This window comes from Tamandua tetradactyla, chromosome 1, assembly GCF_023851605.1.
Source record: "Tamandua tetradactyla isolate mTamTet1 chromosome 1, mTamTet1.pri, whole genome shotgun sequence".
In the NCBI taxonomy this organism is placed as follows: Eukaryota; Metazoa; Chordata; class Mammalia; order Pilosa; family Myrmecophagidae; genus Tamandua; species Tamandua tetradactyla.
Window position 1 is genome coordinate 89,008,728 of NC_135327.1, and position 15,946 is coordinate 89,024,673.

A 15,946-nucleotide genomic window follows, 5' to 3' on the forward strand; every position below is an offset into this window, starting at 1 on the left:
TAAACTGTCTCATCAGTATAAGCCCAAAGTGAATAGCACAACCTAATTAAGATGAAGAGAATAATGGACAGTATTAAAATGTCATTTTTTATTCATTCTTTTCCAAGCGGTATTTTTAATAAAATATTTTGTCTCATTAGTGACTCCAATAGACTTAGCAAATACACCTTACTCATCTCCCCAAATTCAGAAGAAAATGTTCCCCTTACAAGTTTTGGGAGGAATGAAAGCAGAGAATGGCAGACACGAGGTAGAAAAGGCCTCTGAGAAGTAGTACTTAGTCCATCCACCTGCCTGCTATAGGGCTGAATTTATTTTATTCTCCAAGCCAAATCAGAGTCCTTTTGAAGATTGCTAGAGTGCAAAATATCACAATTTCTCTTGCAAAACATTCATACATCTGAGGATCTTTATTTCTAGAAAATCCTTCCTTTGAGTTTAATAATGCTATAGGGCCTGCTTCATGAACATGCAACCTGTGCAGTCACACAATACCCCCCACTCAGAAGGGGTCCACACTTAGTTTAACATTTTGTTGTCACCATCTTGAAATTCTTAATAATTGTATCTTTGAACCCATGTTTTTTAAGTGATGTCTGATGGGACAATGGAACAGATGTGTGAGAAGAGGAGACATGGGCAATATATGTATACTTGCATTTCCTACTGTCCCACTTGCATATAACCCCATAAACTCAGAATGCTGGTGTCCCCACAATGAATGGGAGCTCACTGAGACTCAAAGGTAGTTCAAGGCAGGTGTATTACTTCTAGACTGATTAAACTGGGATACTGATGGCCTTTAGAGGCCTTATGACTGAACCAGAATTTGGCTTCAAATGCAGAAAGCAAGCAATAGAAATCCAAGAAACATGAATGATTAAGGAAGCAATACAATAGCCAACCTCTTATGCTGAAAATGATGATATAGAAGGAAAGGTAAAGATAGGGCACCCCATAGTTCCTTTTACTTTCAGTCATTCCTTAATCATCAGTCAGCCAAAGGGAGGAAGCATTGGTAGAATATGTTCATATCATGAAGTGAAGTAAAAACAGTTAAGTTTTTTGGAGGATTTAAACAGCTCTGGTAAGAACAAGATATGTATGTATGTCTGTATGTATTGTATAATTTTGATGATTTTGCCTATGAGTTTAATGATCTCATATTTGTGTTCAAAACTGGCATGGTACAACACAAATATTAATTGTAAAATTCAAGCTAATAATTTAAATTTTTAGTTTTCTTTAATTAAGAATTAATTAAAATAAAAAAATAATTTTAGCATTAAGGAGCGAAAAACAAAAAAGGAAAACACATACACACACACAAACCATGACATGTGAAGAGAGAGACTGCAGAGAGGGAAGAGTTTTATATCTTAGTACTTGTTTTAACAGCACTTTTTTCCCCCACTCTTTGAACAAGGGGTCCCACATTTTCATATTGCACTGTGCCCCACAATTGTGCAGCTGGCCCATCCCTACTACAGATTATATCCACTGCCTCTGTCCTGCCAAGTCACCGCTCGTTAGCTTTCACCCTTTCATCCATTCATTCACCCAACAGATATTGATAATGCTATAGTCAGGCACTGAGAATACAAAATAAGTAAGGATAGAATCCTTATCTTCAAGTATAGTCAGGGATGTGTATAAACAACCATGAAAGGTAATAATACCTACCTTGCACGGCTTTAGTGAGGACTCTAAATAATACCTATAAATAATAGCATCAGTAATGATTGCTAACTTTTAGCACTCTCATTCAGTTATCTCATTCAATTCTCATTCCAGCTTATTGGGGAGGTTCCCTTATGGCCTCTACCTTATAGCTAAGGAAGCAGAGATTTCAACTACTGAATACAGTTGACCAGAGTGACTCTGTCATTAAGTGGTAAAACCAGGAACTGAACCCTACTGAGTCTTTTATGACTACTGAATCTGAATTAATAAGTAATAGCTATCATTCTTATTAATATAATCTTAACCATTTTATTCTTTACTTTCTATTATTACAGTTAACTGTCTCCATTTCTAACCTCTCAAAGGTCAATTTTAGTTGTAATTATTTTGTTAATCTTCTTAGAACATATCGTTTGCCACTTAAAAAAATAGGTATTCTAAAATGTTTTCCCAATTTATTTATTGTTTAGGACATAAAATATAGCTTGATTTTTAAAAAAAATTACCTGCAGTCTTGTGACCCAGCTGTAAACAAATAAGATTCAGTTGACAAAGCTTGTGCTTTTCAAAATTATGTTGATAGCTTTATTCACTAAAATATAGCTTACTGGTTAAACTTTGTGTTTTGAAGGCAACCAGAGCTGGGTCCCAAAACTGGCTCGACAGCATATTGGTTCTGTGAGCTTCAGAAAGGTAGTTACCTCTTAAAGCCTAAATTTTCCCATATATAAGACAGTAATGAAAATAGTACTTGGACCACCTTATAGGGTTATGTTTAAGATCAAATGGGATAATCCTTGTTAAACACCTAAAATATCACCTAATACACAGTAAGACCTGAAAAGTTGTTAGTTTTAATTCTACTATTTTTAGTTCCATATTCTCATATCTCGGTTTGAAAACAGATTAGAAATGATTTTCTAGTTTCCTTTAGTTCAAAAATAAATCCAAAGGGCTCTGATTTCCAAGATGTATATATTTTCTTTGTAAATAGAAGCATAACAAGTTCTCCAAAATGGTACCTGGTGGTATATATATATATACCTCGAGGATTCAAGGGGTCTGAGATGTTATTATTTAAATAATTCTTCACTGATAACTCTAAGTAAACATCTTAACTTTTTCCTTTTCATTCTAAATTGCCTACTCCTGCATTGAGGGTAAAGCGTTACAAACTATATCTACAAAGGATCATATAAATGTAAGGGAATAACTCTGTCATTTAGCAAGGCTAACTTAGTTCTCTTTAACTCATGAATTGACATTTAATTTAAGAACACTGAGCAAATAAAAATAGCCAACATGTTTTCTCTGGCAGAAAAAGAAAGGATTAGCTAATCTGAAGGTTTACTGCCATCATTCAGACTGTCAAATGGCTATTTCACTGGTGATTGAAGAGCACATAAAAAAAAAAAAAAAAGACAGGATACAAAGTAAAAAATCATCTATATACCTAATTTTAAAAATAACCCTAGAAAAAAATGGTCTTAATTTGACATTTTTATTATGGCTTAAAGAAAAGGAAAACAGCATTTTTGGGGAAAAAAAACCATGCCTTTGATATCTTAGAAAACATGATAGCTATATGATATCTTCATAAAACCAAAATATTTTAAATAATCCTGTCTGTTACCACTGAAGGTTTGTGGGTCCTTACCAATTCTTGAGAGTCTTGCTGCAGTGGCAGAAATGATGCTTCTAGAATAGCAATCTGGTCAGCACTGAGGTTCTGCCACAGCCCAATCAGCAGAATCACCAAATGGGTGGCACTTTTCAGCCTGGTGAATGACTGGAACAGATTGTCCTGGTTTTCCTCTACTGCATCTGCTAGAGCTATTACCTGCAGAAATTATAAACTTGAATTAAGGATAATTTCACAATTCTTGAGCCCTCAACAAATTACATTTGGTACACTCTTGTTTTTCTTTAAAACAACTTGATGAACTTTGTCTTCCACAAATACTGGCTAAGTTGAATTATAAAACTTATTACGCATCTGCTCACTTCCTTCTTTAAAAAAAAAAAAGTCTCAAAGTAATTCCAGATCCATATGACCAGGAAATGAAAATATCCATGAATTGGCTTAATGGAGACATTGTTCAGTGTCTCGTTCATCATCAATTGACCTTCTACAATATATAGTAATATAAGTAATACCTAATAAAGTTGCTACAGTCTATGCCACACAAATTGATCAGTCAAAAAATTCTCATCAAATAGCACATTTGCCTTGTAGTTTAAGAAAATATCATTATGCTGTTTCAGAAAATAAATATCTTCCTCTGATATTACTCTTTACATATTACATGGTATTAGGATATCGAACATTTCTCTATTATATCCAAAAGGGAGATAAAGTTTAAACATATGATCAGTCAAGAAATGTCATTTTTAACATGTCAGGCACCAGACCTCAGATACCTAAAAAAAAAAAAAAAAAGAAAAAAGAAAAAAGAAAAAGAACAAGAAAAGCTCACGGTGTGTTAGCTTTATAATGCCAAATCTACTTAGAATAAAATTGGCAGGAATGAGTAGGATTTTGGCTTTTTTTTCATCTTCATCCCTTCAAATAATCCTGTGGAAAAAAAGGACTAAGGCAACAATTGAATGGAACATCCAAGACTACCCACTGGTGTTTTATTTTATTTTAATGTCTTGATGAATTTTGTGCTCATTAAAGGTAATAAGCTGATTGCCCCAGAGGCTCAAAGCATCTGACAGTCCCCAGAACAGGAATAGCAGAAGTCAGGGCAATATGAGCTCCTTTCTACCAGTTCCCACAAACTTGAGGGACTAGAGCACAGATGAGTTTTAGAAGTCCACTTGATAGATGGTTCATTTGGTGATATTTCATGGCTAATTGACCCTGGCCTAAAGGGCTTATTAAAAAATCATCATTTACTTCTGGAGAGATGGTAGAGTAGGATAGGCTGAGTTCACCCCTGCTCCAAGGAACAACTAGAGAAGTGACAAAAAAAAAGACTGGGATGGCAGTTCCAGGGTACCAGTAACCTGAAAGGGTCTTCTATACTACATAGGGAGGTCCTAGATGAAAACACTGAGGAACTGAGATGCAGAGAACCAGGTAAGTAGCCTCCATCAGGAATCCACTAGGGACAAGAGGCCATGCCCAGGCAAGTGCCCTTCCTAGCAACTAGCTTGGGATAAAACCCCTCAGTTCCATAGCCCAGAGCTCCATTGGGGAACCTGAAAGCTAGTAAACTTGCTTTCTGTCCTCACAGAAACAATCCAGCTAGTGCACAGAGCTACCACTCCCCTTTCTATATGGAGGCCCAGAGCCCTAGTAGTAGACTGGGAGGTGGGAAAGAGGAAGAAAGCCATTCCACATCCCGTGACCCATACCCTACATGCCCTGGTACAAAAGCACCCACATATGCCACACCCTCTTTGTGCTCATGCTCCCTGCACCCCAATGCTCCACTCACGCACACCCCACACATCCCATGCCGTGGGCACCTGGCCACCCTCCCACATCACCTCCCATTCACCCATACCCAATTCTCCACACACCCATACCACATCTCCTGCCCTGTCTTGCACATCTACACTTCTTGCACTGCCCCACTATGTCCATGTACAAGTGCTCAGCTCCACTGAATATCCACACAATGCACCCTGGTCCATGCCCCCATACCACACTCCATGCCACACCTACCTGGCAGGCATTTCCAGGTTGGCTGTGGACAGGGGTAGCTGACATACCCAGTCCCACAGTCCAAGATCATTCCAAACGGGAGCCTGGTGGCCACCTGTCCCATCAGGCCCACAACTGAAATCTCTGCTGAGGTGCACACTGCCCACACCCCACTCATGGGGCTGGCATCTTTCAGTGCACATCAAGACCAGGGGACCTCACCCAGATGCTGTAGTCAGGGAGAAGTAGGCCTAAGAGGAAGAAGAGGCCCAAGAGTGTCATCTGCTAGGAAGAAACAGAAAGTGCAGGCTGGCCAACTGCCTATCTGTTGAGCTTCAAACAGATCCTCAAGTAGACCTATATTCCCTGCATCAGGTACAGGGCTTGGTTTGGCAGGGAATTACTGACAAACCAAGTGTAAAAGGAGACTGTCAGCACAAACACAAGCAAATACAAAACCTTAGATGACTGAGGGAAATCAATTGTCAAGATAATAAAATGTTTTGAAGGAAACAAAATCACAAAGCATAAGAAGATGCAGGCAGATATGACCTAGCCAAATGACCAGATTAAAACACCAAAGGAGACAGAGTGGAACAAACAATCAAAGATGTTCATACAACTGTCCTAAATAAATTCAGTGAGTTGGCTAATGATATAAGGGATATCAAGAAGACACTAGAGGGGCACGAAGAAGAATTTGAAAGACTGAGTAAAAAATAGCAAATATCACAGAAATGAAAGATACTGTAGACTGAATTAAAATATACTAGAGACACACAACAGCAGATTTGAAGAGGCAGAAGAAAGAACAAGTGAACTAGAGGATAGGACAATTGAATTCAAATGCACACACACACACACACACACACACACACACACAAATGGCAAGCAAGATGAAAAATTTTGAATTAGATCTCAGAGGAAATAATGGACAACATGAAGTACACAAATATAAGAATCACTGGTATCCCAAGAAGGAGAAGAGAAGATTAAAGGGCCAGGAAGATTAGTTGAGGAGATAATGGGGGAAAACATCTCAACCCTTATAAAAGATGTAAATATACAAATCAAAGAAGTACAAAGTACTCCAAATAAAATAAATCCAAATAGGCCTATTCTAAAACACATAATAATCACTCTGTCAAATGATGAAGAGAAGCAGAAAGTCGTGAAAGTGGCAAGAGAAAACCGACTCATCACATACAAGGGAAACCACATAAGACTGAATTCAGACTACTCAGCAGACACTATGGGGGTGAGAAGGCAGTGGTATGATATATTTAAAATCCTAAACAAGAAAGGATTCCAGCCAAGAATTCTTTATCCAGCCAAGTTGTCCTTCAGAAGTGAGGGAGAGATTAAAATTTTCACAGACAGAAAAAGGCTAAGAGAATTTATTTAGAAGGATTGGTTGCCCCAAATAGCTCAAAATTATCTTGAGGAAGAAAAATGAAGTGGGAGGTCTCACATAACCTGACTTTAAAGCATATCACAAAGTTACACAGGGTCAAAACAGCACAATACTGGCATAACAATAGATATACTCATCAATGGAATTAAACAAAGTGTTCAGAAATAGACCTCTCATCAATGGACAATTAATTGATCTTTGGTAAGACAGTCAAGCCAACCCAACTGGGACAGAGCAGCCTTTTTTTTTTTTTTTTTTTTTTTAATTTTTTTTATTAATCAAAAAAAAGAAAAGAAATTAACACAACATTTAGAAATCATTCCATTCTACAAATGCACTCAGTAATTCTTAGTATCATCACATAGATGTATGATCATCATTTCTTAGTACATTTGCATCGATTTAGGAAAAGAACTAGCAAAACAGCAGAAAAAGATATAGAATGTTAATATAGAGAAGAGAATTAAAATAATAATACTACTAATATATATATATATAAAGGAAAAAGAAAAAAACAAAAACAAAAGATACAAACACACAAACAAACAAACAAAAAACCATATTTCAGGTGCAGCTTCATTCAGTGTTCCAACCTAGTTACATTACACTTAGGTATTATTGTGCTGTCCATTTTTGAGTTTTTGTATCTAGTCCTGTTGCACAGTCTGTATCCCTTCAGCTCCAATTACCCATTATCTTACCCTGTTTCTAACTCCTGCTGGTCTCTGTTACCAATGATATATTCCAAGCTGATTCTCGAATGTCGGTTCACATCAGTGGGACCTTACAGTATTTGTCCTTTAGTTTTGGGCTAGACTCACTCAGCATAATGTTCTCTAGGTCCATCCATGTTATTACACGCTTCATAAGTTTAGTCTGTCTTAAAGCTGCATAATATTCCATCGTAGGTATATGCCACAGTTTGTTTAGCCACTCGTCTGTTGATGAACATTTTGGCTGTTTCCGTCTCTTTGCAATTGTAGATAATGCTGCTATAAACACTGGTGTGCAAATGTCCGTCTGTGTCTTTGCCCTTAAGTCCTTTGAGCAGATACCTAGCAGTGGTATTGCTGGGTCGTAATCCATTCTGCCATTCTATGTCTTTTGATTGGGAAATTCAGTCCATTAACTTTTAGTATTATTACTGTTTGGATAATATTTTCCTCTACCATTTTGGCTTTTGTATTATATATATCATATCTGATTTTCCTTCTTTCTACACTCTTCTCCATATCTCTCTCTTCTGTCTTTTCCGTTCTGACTCTAGTGCTCCCTTTAGTATTTCTTGCAGAGCTGGTCTCTTGGTCACAAATTCTCTCAGTGACTTTTTGTCTATAAATGTTTTAATTTCTCCTTCATTTTTGAAGGACAATTTTGCTGGATATAGGAGTCTTGGTTGGCAGTTTTTCTCTTTTAGTAATTTAAATATATCATCCCACTGTCTTCTAGCTTCCATGGTTTCTGCTGAGAAATCTACACATAGTCTTATTGCATTTCCCTTGTATGTGACAGATTGTTTTTCTCTTGCTGCTTTCAAGATCCTCTCTTTCTCTTTGACCTCTGACATTCTAACTAGTAAGTGTCTTGGAGAACGCCTATTTGGGTCTATTCTCTTTGGGGTGCGCTGCACTTCTTGGATCTGCAAATTTAGGTCTTTCATAAGAGTTGGGAAATTTTCAGTGATAATTTCTTCTATTAGTTTTTCTCCTCCTTTTCCCTTCTCTTCTCCTTCTGGGACACCCACAACACGTATATTTGTGCGCTTCATGTTGTCATTCAGTTCCCTGATCCCCTGCTCAAGTTTTTCCATTCTTTTCCCTATAGTTTCTGTTTCTTTTTGGAATTCAGATGTTCCATCCTCCAGTTCACTAATTGTAGCTTCTGTCTCTTTAGGTCTACCATTGTAGGTATCCATTGTTTTTTCCATTTTTTCTTCTTTGTCCTTCACTCCCATAAGTTCTGTGATTTGTTTTTTCAGATTTTCTATTTCTTCTTTTTGTTCAGCCCATGTCTTCTTCATGTCCTCCCTCAATTTATTGATTTGGTTTTTGAAGAGTTTTTCCATTTCTGTTCGTATATTCAGCATTAGTTGTCTCAGCTCCTGTATCTCATTTGAACTATTGGTTTGTTCCTTTGACTGGGCCATATCTTCAATTTTCCGAGCGTCATCCATTATTTTCTGCTGGTGTCTGGGCATTTGATCAGATTTCCCTGGGTGTGGGACCCAGCTGGTTGAAAGCTTTTTCTGTGAAATCTCTGGGCTCTGTTTTTCTTTTCCTGCCCAGTAGGTGGCGCTCGTGGCGCTCGTCTGTCTGCATGGCAGTCGGCCCGGGAAACCGCGCGTGGAGGCGGGGGTCGCTGGCCGCCGCGGCTTGGGAGAGTGCCGGTCCTAATTGCCCAGCTGGCCCGAAACGCCAAGCGTGACGGGAGGGCCCCGCTATCCAATGTTCCCAGTCAGACCGGGGAGCCACGTGCGTGGAGGGAACCCCAGTCGCCAGTCGCCCCGGCCGGGAAAACGCGCGCCCCTCGGTGTCTCACCGCAGCAGATTCTCCCTGCCCGTTCAGCTGTTCCAGAATGGGGTACGCTGTCTTTTTGGTCTCTGTCGTGACTCCGGGAGCTGTTTCGTATTGTTTCTGTTTCTTTAGTTGCTTTTCTGGAGGAGGAACTAAGACCCGCGCGTCTTACTAAGCCGCCATCTTCTCCCCTTTTTAATAAGTGGTATTTGGAGAACTGGATATCCATAAGCAAAAGAATGAGAGAGGGTCCATATCTCACACTGTATACAAAAATTAACTCAAAATGAATCAAAGACCTAAACAACAGAGTTACAAATACAAAACTTTTAGAAGAAAATGTAGGGAAGTATCTTATAAATCTTGTGATATGTAGTGGTTTCCTAGACCTCACACTTAAAGTATTGAAAAAAAATAGATAAATGGGATCTTCTCAAAATTAAACACTTTTGTGTATCAAAGAACTTTGTCAGGAAAGTAAAAAGGCAGACTATGCAATGCAAGACAATATTTGGAAACCACATATCAGATAAGGGTTTAATATTCAGAGTATATAAATAGATCCTACAAATCAACAACAAAAAGACAAACAATCCAATTAAAAAATGGGCAAAAGATATGAACAGACACTTTTCAGAAGAGGAAATACAAATGGCTAAAAGGCATATGAAAACATGCACAAATTGACTGGCTATTCAGGAAATGCAAATCAAAAGTACAATGAGATATCATTTCATACACAGCAGAGTGGCCATTATCAAAAAAAAAGACAGAAAACAAGTGCTGGAGAGGATGTGGAGACAGAGGCACACTTATCCACTGTTGGTGGGAATGTAAAATGGTGTAACTGTTCTGGAAGGCAGTTTGGTGATTCCTCAGGAAGCTAAGTACAGAATTGTCATATGATCCAGCAATCCCATTACCAGGTATATATTCAGAGGAAATGAAGGGAAGGACACAAACAGATATTTTCATACCGATGTTTACAGCAGTATTATTTACGACTGCCAAGAGATGGAAACAGCCCAAATGTCCATCAATAGATGGCCTGTTAACAAGCTGTGGTATATACATATGATGGAATATTAAGCAGCTATAAGACAGAGTAAAGTCATGAAGCATGTAACAAGGTGGATGAACTTTGAGGACATTATGCTGAGTGAAATTAGTCAGAAACAAAAGAACAAATACTGTACGGTCTCACTAATATGAACTAATGTTAACAAGTGAACATTGAGAGTTAAAGTTAAGAACCCAGGTTACCAGGAGATAGAAAGAGGGTAGAGATTGGGCATTTAGTGCTGAAGGAATACAGAATGTGCAACAGGACTGATTGTAAAAATTTAGAAATGGATAGCACAACACGACCTGATTGTAGCACAATAATGTAAGTATAGTGAATGAAGTTAAATGTGAGTATGGTTGAGAGAGAAAGGCTGGAGAAGATGACACCAGAAGGAAAGACAGAAGATACTGAGATGGTATAACTTAGGAATCCATAGAGCAGACAATGATGGTGACTAGATGTACAAATATAAAAACATCTTTGTATGAGGGAGAACAAATGAATGTCAGCTTTGTACAGGGTTGAAAATGGGATGCTCTACAGAGAAAAAAGCTAAGGTTTATAGTAAACAGTAACATTGTAATACGGTTCCACTGAATGTAACAAAGGCATTATGCTAAAACTAAATGTCAGCAAGTCGGGGATATGGGGAGGGGCATGGATTCTTTGTGGAAGAAAAGGAAATAAATGTCTTCGTTTGGATTATCACTATAATCCAATAGCCAAAGATATGGCTATTTACCTAGGTTGGAATATATGATGTGTGAATAAAATGTTTTAAAAATGAACAGAGAGAAACAAGTGCTAGAGAAAATGTGGAGAAGGAGATGTACGTATACGCTGTCAGTAGGAAGCTGAGAGGTACAGCCCCTCAAGGGGCTTGTTCCACAGGACGCTAGGGATGGGGCTGCCATATGATCCTGCAATCCGATTGCTCAGTACATACCTGGAGAAACCTTTTGGGGACATAAACTGACACTTGCACACTTGTATTTCTGGTGGCAGTGTTTGTGATTCACAGTGGATGGAGGTGGCCTAAGGATACATTGACTGAGGAATGGAAGGCAGAACTGAGGTGTATACATACAACAGACTACTGAGTGGCTGCAAGAAAGAATGAACTTTAAAGATAGCATGTTGAATGAAATGTCAGAAACAAAGATAAATACTATCATGTCCACTCATATGGACCACGTATAATATACAAACTTGGAGAATTGAAGGTGAGAGCATGGGTTATCAGGTTGGGGCCTATTGTAAAGGTTCCTAGGTTGTAAGCTCTTATAGCAGTCACATATATTTAGGAGTTGTAACTATTATTTCTAAATTATGAGATACTGAAGTATTGGTGCATAACCTAGTCATTCCCTGATAGTTTAGGTATATATATGACACCTGAGACTCAGAGTGTTCAGTCTCAGAGAGCACTGAAACTATGAAATACAGCATTACCCCATAGAGCAACTGATAAAAAAGTTGAAAAAGCGATCAGACTTTGACTAAAGATGTAAATGAAGTAGATCTAGATAAGGGTAGGTAAATCAAAATATAGGGTAAAGGCTGCTATGGCCCATATTTTAAAATTTCAAGTTCCATGTAAGATTAAAGGTAGAGAGGTTTATTTGGTACAAAATTTATATTTTGGGTAGTGCATTATCTAATTTAACTTGTATAGTCAGTTTTATTTGAACACCATAATCACATGGAATCCTGAATAGGGGATGAGATCTTCTTGGTTTGTACAGGTTAACGTGATGCCCCAGTATATCCCAGTGTAATGTGGGCAGAGAATAAAAATTACTTGCAAAGTCCTCCTGGGGCACTGGTGAAAAAGGAGGAAATATTCAACTTCCGCTTCTGGGGAATTCCCGATAATTCTCAGAAGCAGTAGGGAAAACCAATTCAAAAGGTTAAGCCCTCAATCCTGAAGTTCACCCCTATGCAACTTATTCCTGTAAAGGAGAATCTAAGCCCTCTTTTAATTAAGCCTAAGAGTCATCCCCAGAGAACCTCTTTTATTGCTCAGATGTGGCCTCTCTCTCTCTAAGCCAATTCTATAGGTGAATGAACTGCTCTCCCACTCTGCATGGGACATGACTTCCAGTGGGTATAAATCTTCCTGGAAACATGAACAGGAGTCCCAGAATATGCTGAGACCTGGCATCATGGGATTGAGAAAGCCTTCTTGACCAAAGTAGGAAGAGAGAAATGAGACAAAATAAAGATTTCAGAGTTGAAAGGTTATCCTGGATGTTATTCTTATGCATTATATAGATATCTCTTTTTAGTTTATGGTGTTTTGGAGTGGCTGAAGTGAAGTATCTGAAACCGTTGAGCCATGTTCCAGCAGTCTTGATGTTTGAAGACGCATGTATATAGCTGTTACAATGTGACCACTTGAGTCTGATGCTGCTTTTATCCAGGGTATGGACAGATGAGTAAAAAAAAAAAAATAAGGATTAAAACAGTAAATAAATAATTGAGGGGGATGAAGAATTAAAAACAAAAACAGGTAGATTTAAACACTAGTGGTCAATGAGAGGGAAGGGTAAGGGGTATGGTATGTAGGAGTTTTTCTTTTTTCTTTTTTATTTATTTTTCTGGAATAACGCAAATGTTCTAAAAATGATCAACATTGATAAATATAGAACTATCTGATGATATTGTGAGCCACTGATTGTATACTATTGATGGACTATATGTGTGTGAAGATTACTCAATAAAAACATTAAAATTTAAAAAAAAATTTAAATCAAGAGACCGACCCTATAAGAAATATTGAGAGTTCTGTCTGCTGAAAAAAAAAAGGCAGGAAAGTGACATCTGGAGTACAGCACATAATTCAAAATTACCAGTAAAGAGTAACTTAAAGGATAAAAAGAGAAAGAGGGAAAGAATGTACAGATCTGACAAATAAAAACCAAAGAATAAGAAGGTAGAGTCAAGAAATGCCTTTAAAGTGATAACTTTCAATGTTAATGGATTAACCTTACCAAATAATACGGATTGGCAGAATGGGTTAACAAATGTTATCCAGCTATATGCTACTTAAAAGAGACTCATCTTAGAACTAAAAATACAAATGCAAAAACACAAATATTAACTACATGTTAATAAAAGGGACAATTCACTAAGAAGAAATAGCAATCATACATGTTTATGCTACCAATCACGGAGCTCCAAAATACATGAGGCAAACATTGGCAAAACTGAAGGGAGTGATAGACGTTTCAACAAAAACAGTAGGAGACTTCAATACACCACTTTCTTCTATAGACAGAACAACCAGACAGAGGATCAACAAGGAAATAGAGAACTTAAACTATTTGATAAATGAATTAGACCCAATCGACATATATAAATTGTTACACCCCAAAACACCAGGATACACATTCTTCCCTAGTGCTCATGGAACATTCTCCAGGATAGATCATATGCTAGGGCACAAAACAGGTCTTCATAAATTTAATAGCATTGAAATTATTCAAAGTACTTTCTCTGATCACAATGGAGTGGAGCTGGAAATCAATAACCACCAAAGAACAAGAACTTTCACAAATATATGGAAATTAAATAACACACTTTTAAACAATGAGTAGGTCAAAGAAGAAATTGCTAGAGAAATCAGTAGCTTTCTGGAGATGAATTAAAGCGACAATACAGCGTATCAGAACTACCAGATGTGGCAAAGGCTGTACTGAGAAGGAAACTTATTGCCCTAAATGCCTACATTAAAAAAGAAGAAAGACCAAAGATTGAGGACTTAATGCTAACTTGGAGGACCTTGAGAAACAACAGCGAACTAACCTCAAAGCAAATAGAAGAAGAGAAATAACAAAGATTAAAGCAGAGTTAAACTAATGGGAGAATAAAAGAATAATAGGAAGAATCAACAAAATCAAAAGTTGTTTCTTCAAGAAAATCAATAAAATCGATGGGCCAATAGCAAGACTGACAAAGAAAAAAAGAGAGAGGATGCAAATAAACAAAATCAGAAATGAAAAGAGGTCATTACCACAGACCCTGAAGTAAGAAAAAAAATTATAAGATGATACTATGAACAACTATACGCCAAGAAATAAGACAACTTAGATGAAGTGGACAAGTTCCTGGAAACACACAAACAGGTTACACTGACTCAAGAAGAAACAGACGATCTCAACAAACCAATCACAAGTAAAGAGATTCAAACAGTCATCAAAAATCTTCCTACAAAGAAAAGCCCAAGGCCAGATGGCTTCACAGGCAAGCTTTATCAAGCATTCCAAAAACAACTAACACCAATCCTGCTCAAACTCTTCAAAAAAAATTGAAGAAAAAAGGAACACTACTTAACTCGTTTTAAGACACTAACATCACTTAATATCAAAACTGATAAAAATGCTCCAAGAAAGGAAAACTATAGGCCAATCTCCCAATTAAATACACATGTAAAAATTCTCATCAAAATACTAGCAAATCAAATCCAATGATACATTAAAAGAATTATACAGCACTATCAAGAGGGGTTTATTCCAGGAATTCAAGTGTTGCACAACACAAGAAAATCAATTAACATATAATGCAGCACATTAACAAATCGAAAGGGTAGAATCTCATGATCATCTCGATTGATGCTGAAAAAGCATTCAACAAAATTCAGCATCCTTTTCTGATCAAAACATTTCAAAAGGTTGAGATTGAAGGACATTCCTCCACTATCACAAAGGGCATAAATGAAAAAACCCATACCTGATATCATACTCAATGGTGAGAGACTGATAGCTATACCCTAAGATCAGGAATGAGTCAAGGGTGCCCTCTGTCATCATTATTATTCAACATTGTACTAGAAGTTTTAGCTAGAGCAGTCAGGCAGGAAAAAAGAAATAAATGGCATCCAAATCAGAAAGGGAGAAGTGAAACTTTCATTATTTGCAGATGACATGATACTAGAAAAATCCTGAGAAATCTATGATTAAGCCACTTGAGCTAATAAGTTCAGCAAAGTGGCAGGATATAAGATTTAATGTGCAAAATCAGTGATGTTTCTATACACAAGCAATGACATAACTGAGGAGATAATTGAAGAAAAAATTCAATTCAAAGAGCAATTAAAAGAAACAAGTATCTGGGAATAAACTTAGCCAGGGAGGTAAAGGCCCATACACAGAAAACTACACAACATTGCTAAAAGAAATCAAAGAAGATCCAAATAGGTGGAAAGGCATTCCACACTCAGGGACAGGAAGGGTAAAAGTAGTTAAGCTGTCAATTCTACCGAAACTGATAGTCATATTCAGTGCAATACAATAAAAATTCCAACAACCTATTTTGAATCTTGGAAAAGCTAGTTATCAAATTTATTTGGAAGGGAAAGAACATGAATAGCTAAAAAATATTCTAAAAAGGAAGAACAAAGTGGGAGGACTAACAGTTACTGATTTTAAAGCTTTTTACAAAGCCACAGCAGTCAAAACAGCAAGGTACTGGTACAAAGACAGAAGTATTGATCAATGGAATCAAATTGACAGTGTAGAGATAGACCACCAAAATCTGTGGTCAACTGATCTTCAACAAGACCCCCAAATACACTGAAATGGGACAGAATGGTCCTTTCAATAAATGGGCATGG

General features: G+C 37.3%; 1 protein-coding gene across 5 annotated transcripts in view; it reads right to left on the reverse strand.

The window, feature by feature from the left end:
* The window catches only part of BBS9 (Bardet-Biedl syndrome 9), a 699,527-nt gene that overhangs the window by 163,360 nt on the left and 520,221 nt on the right, over positions 1–15,946 (reverse strand). For all 5 annotated transcript variants that reach the window (XM_077120094.1, XM_077120102.1, XM_077120084.1 and 2 more), the window contains one exon: positions 3,341–3,523. In XM_077120094.1, the coding sequence (XP_076976209.1) occupies positions 3,341–3,523 (183 nt within the window). The remainder of the gene's footprint in view (positions 1–3,340; positions 3,524–15,946) is intronic.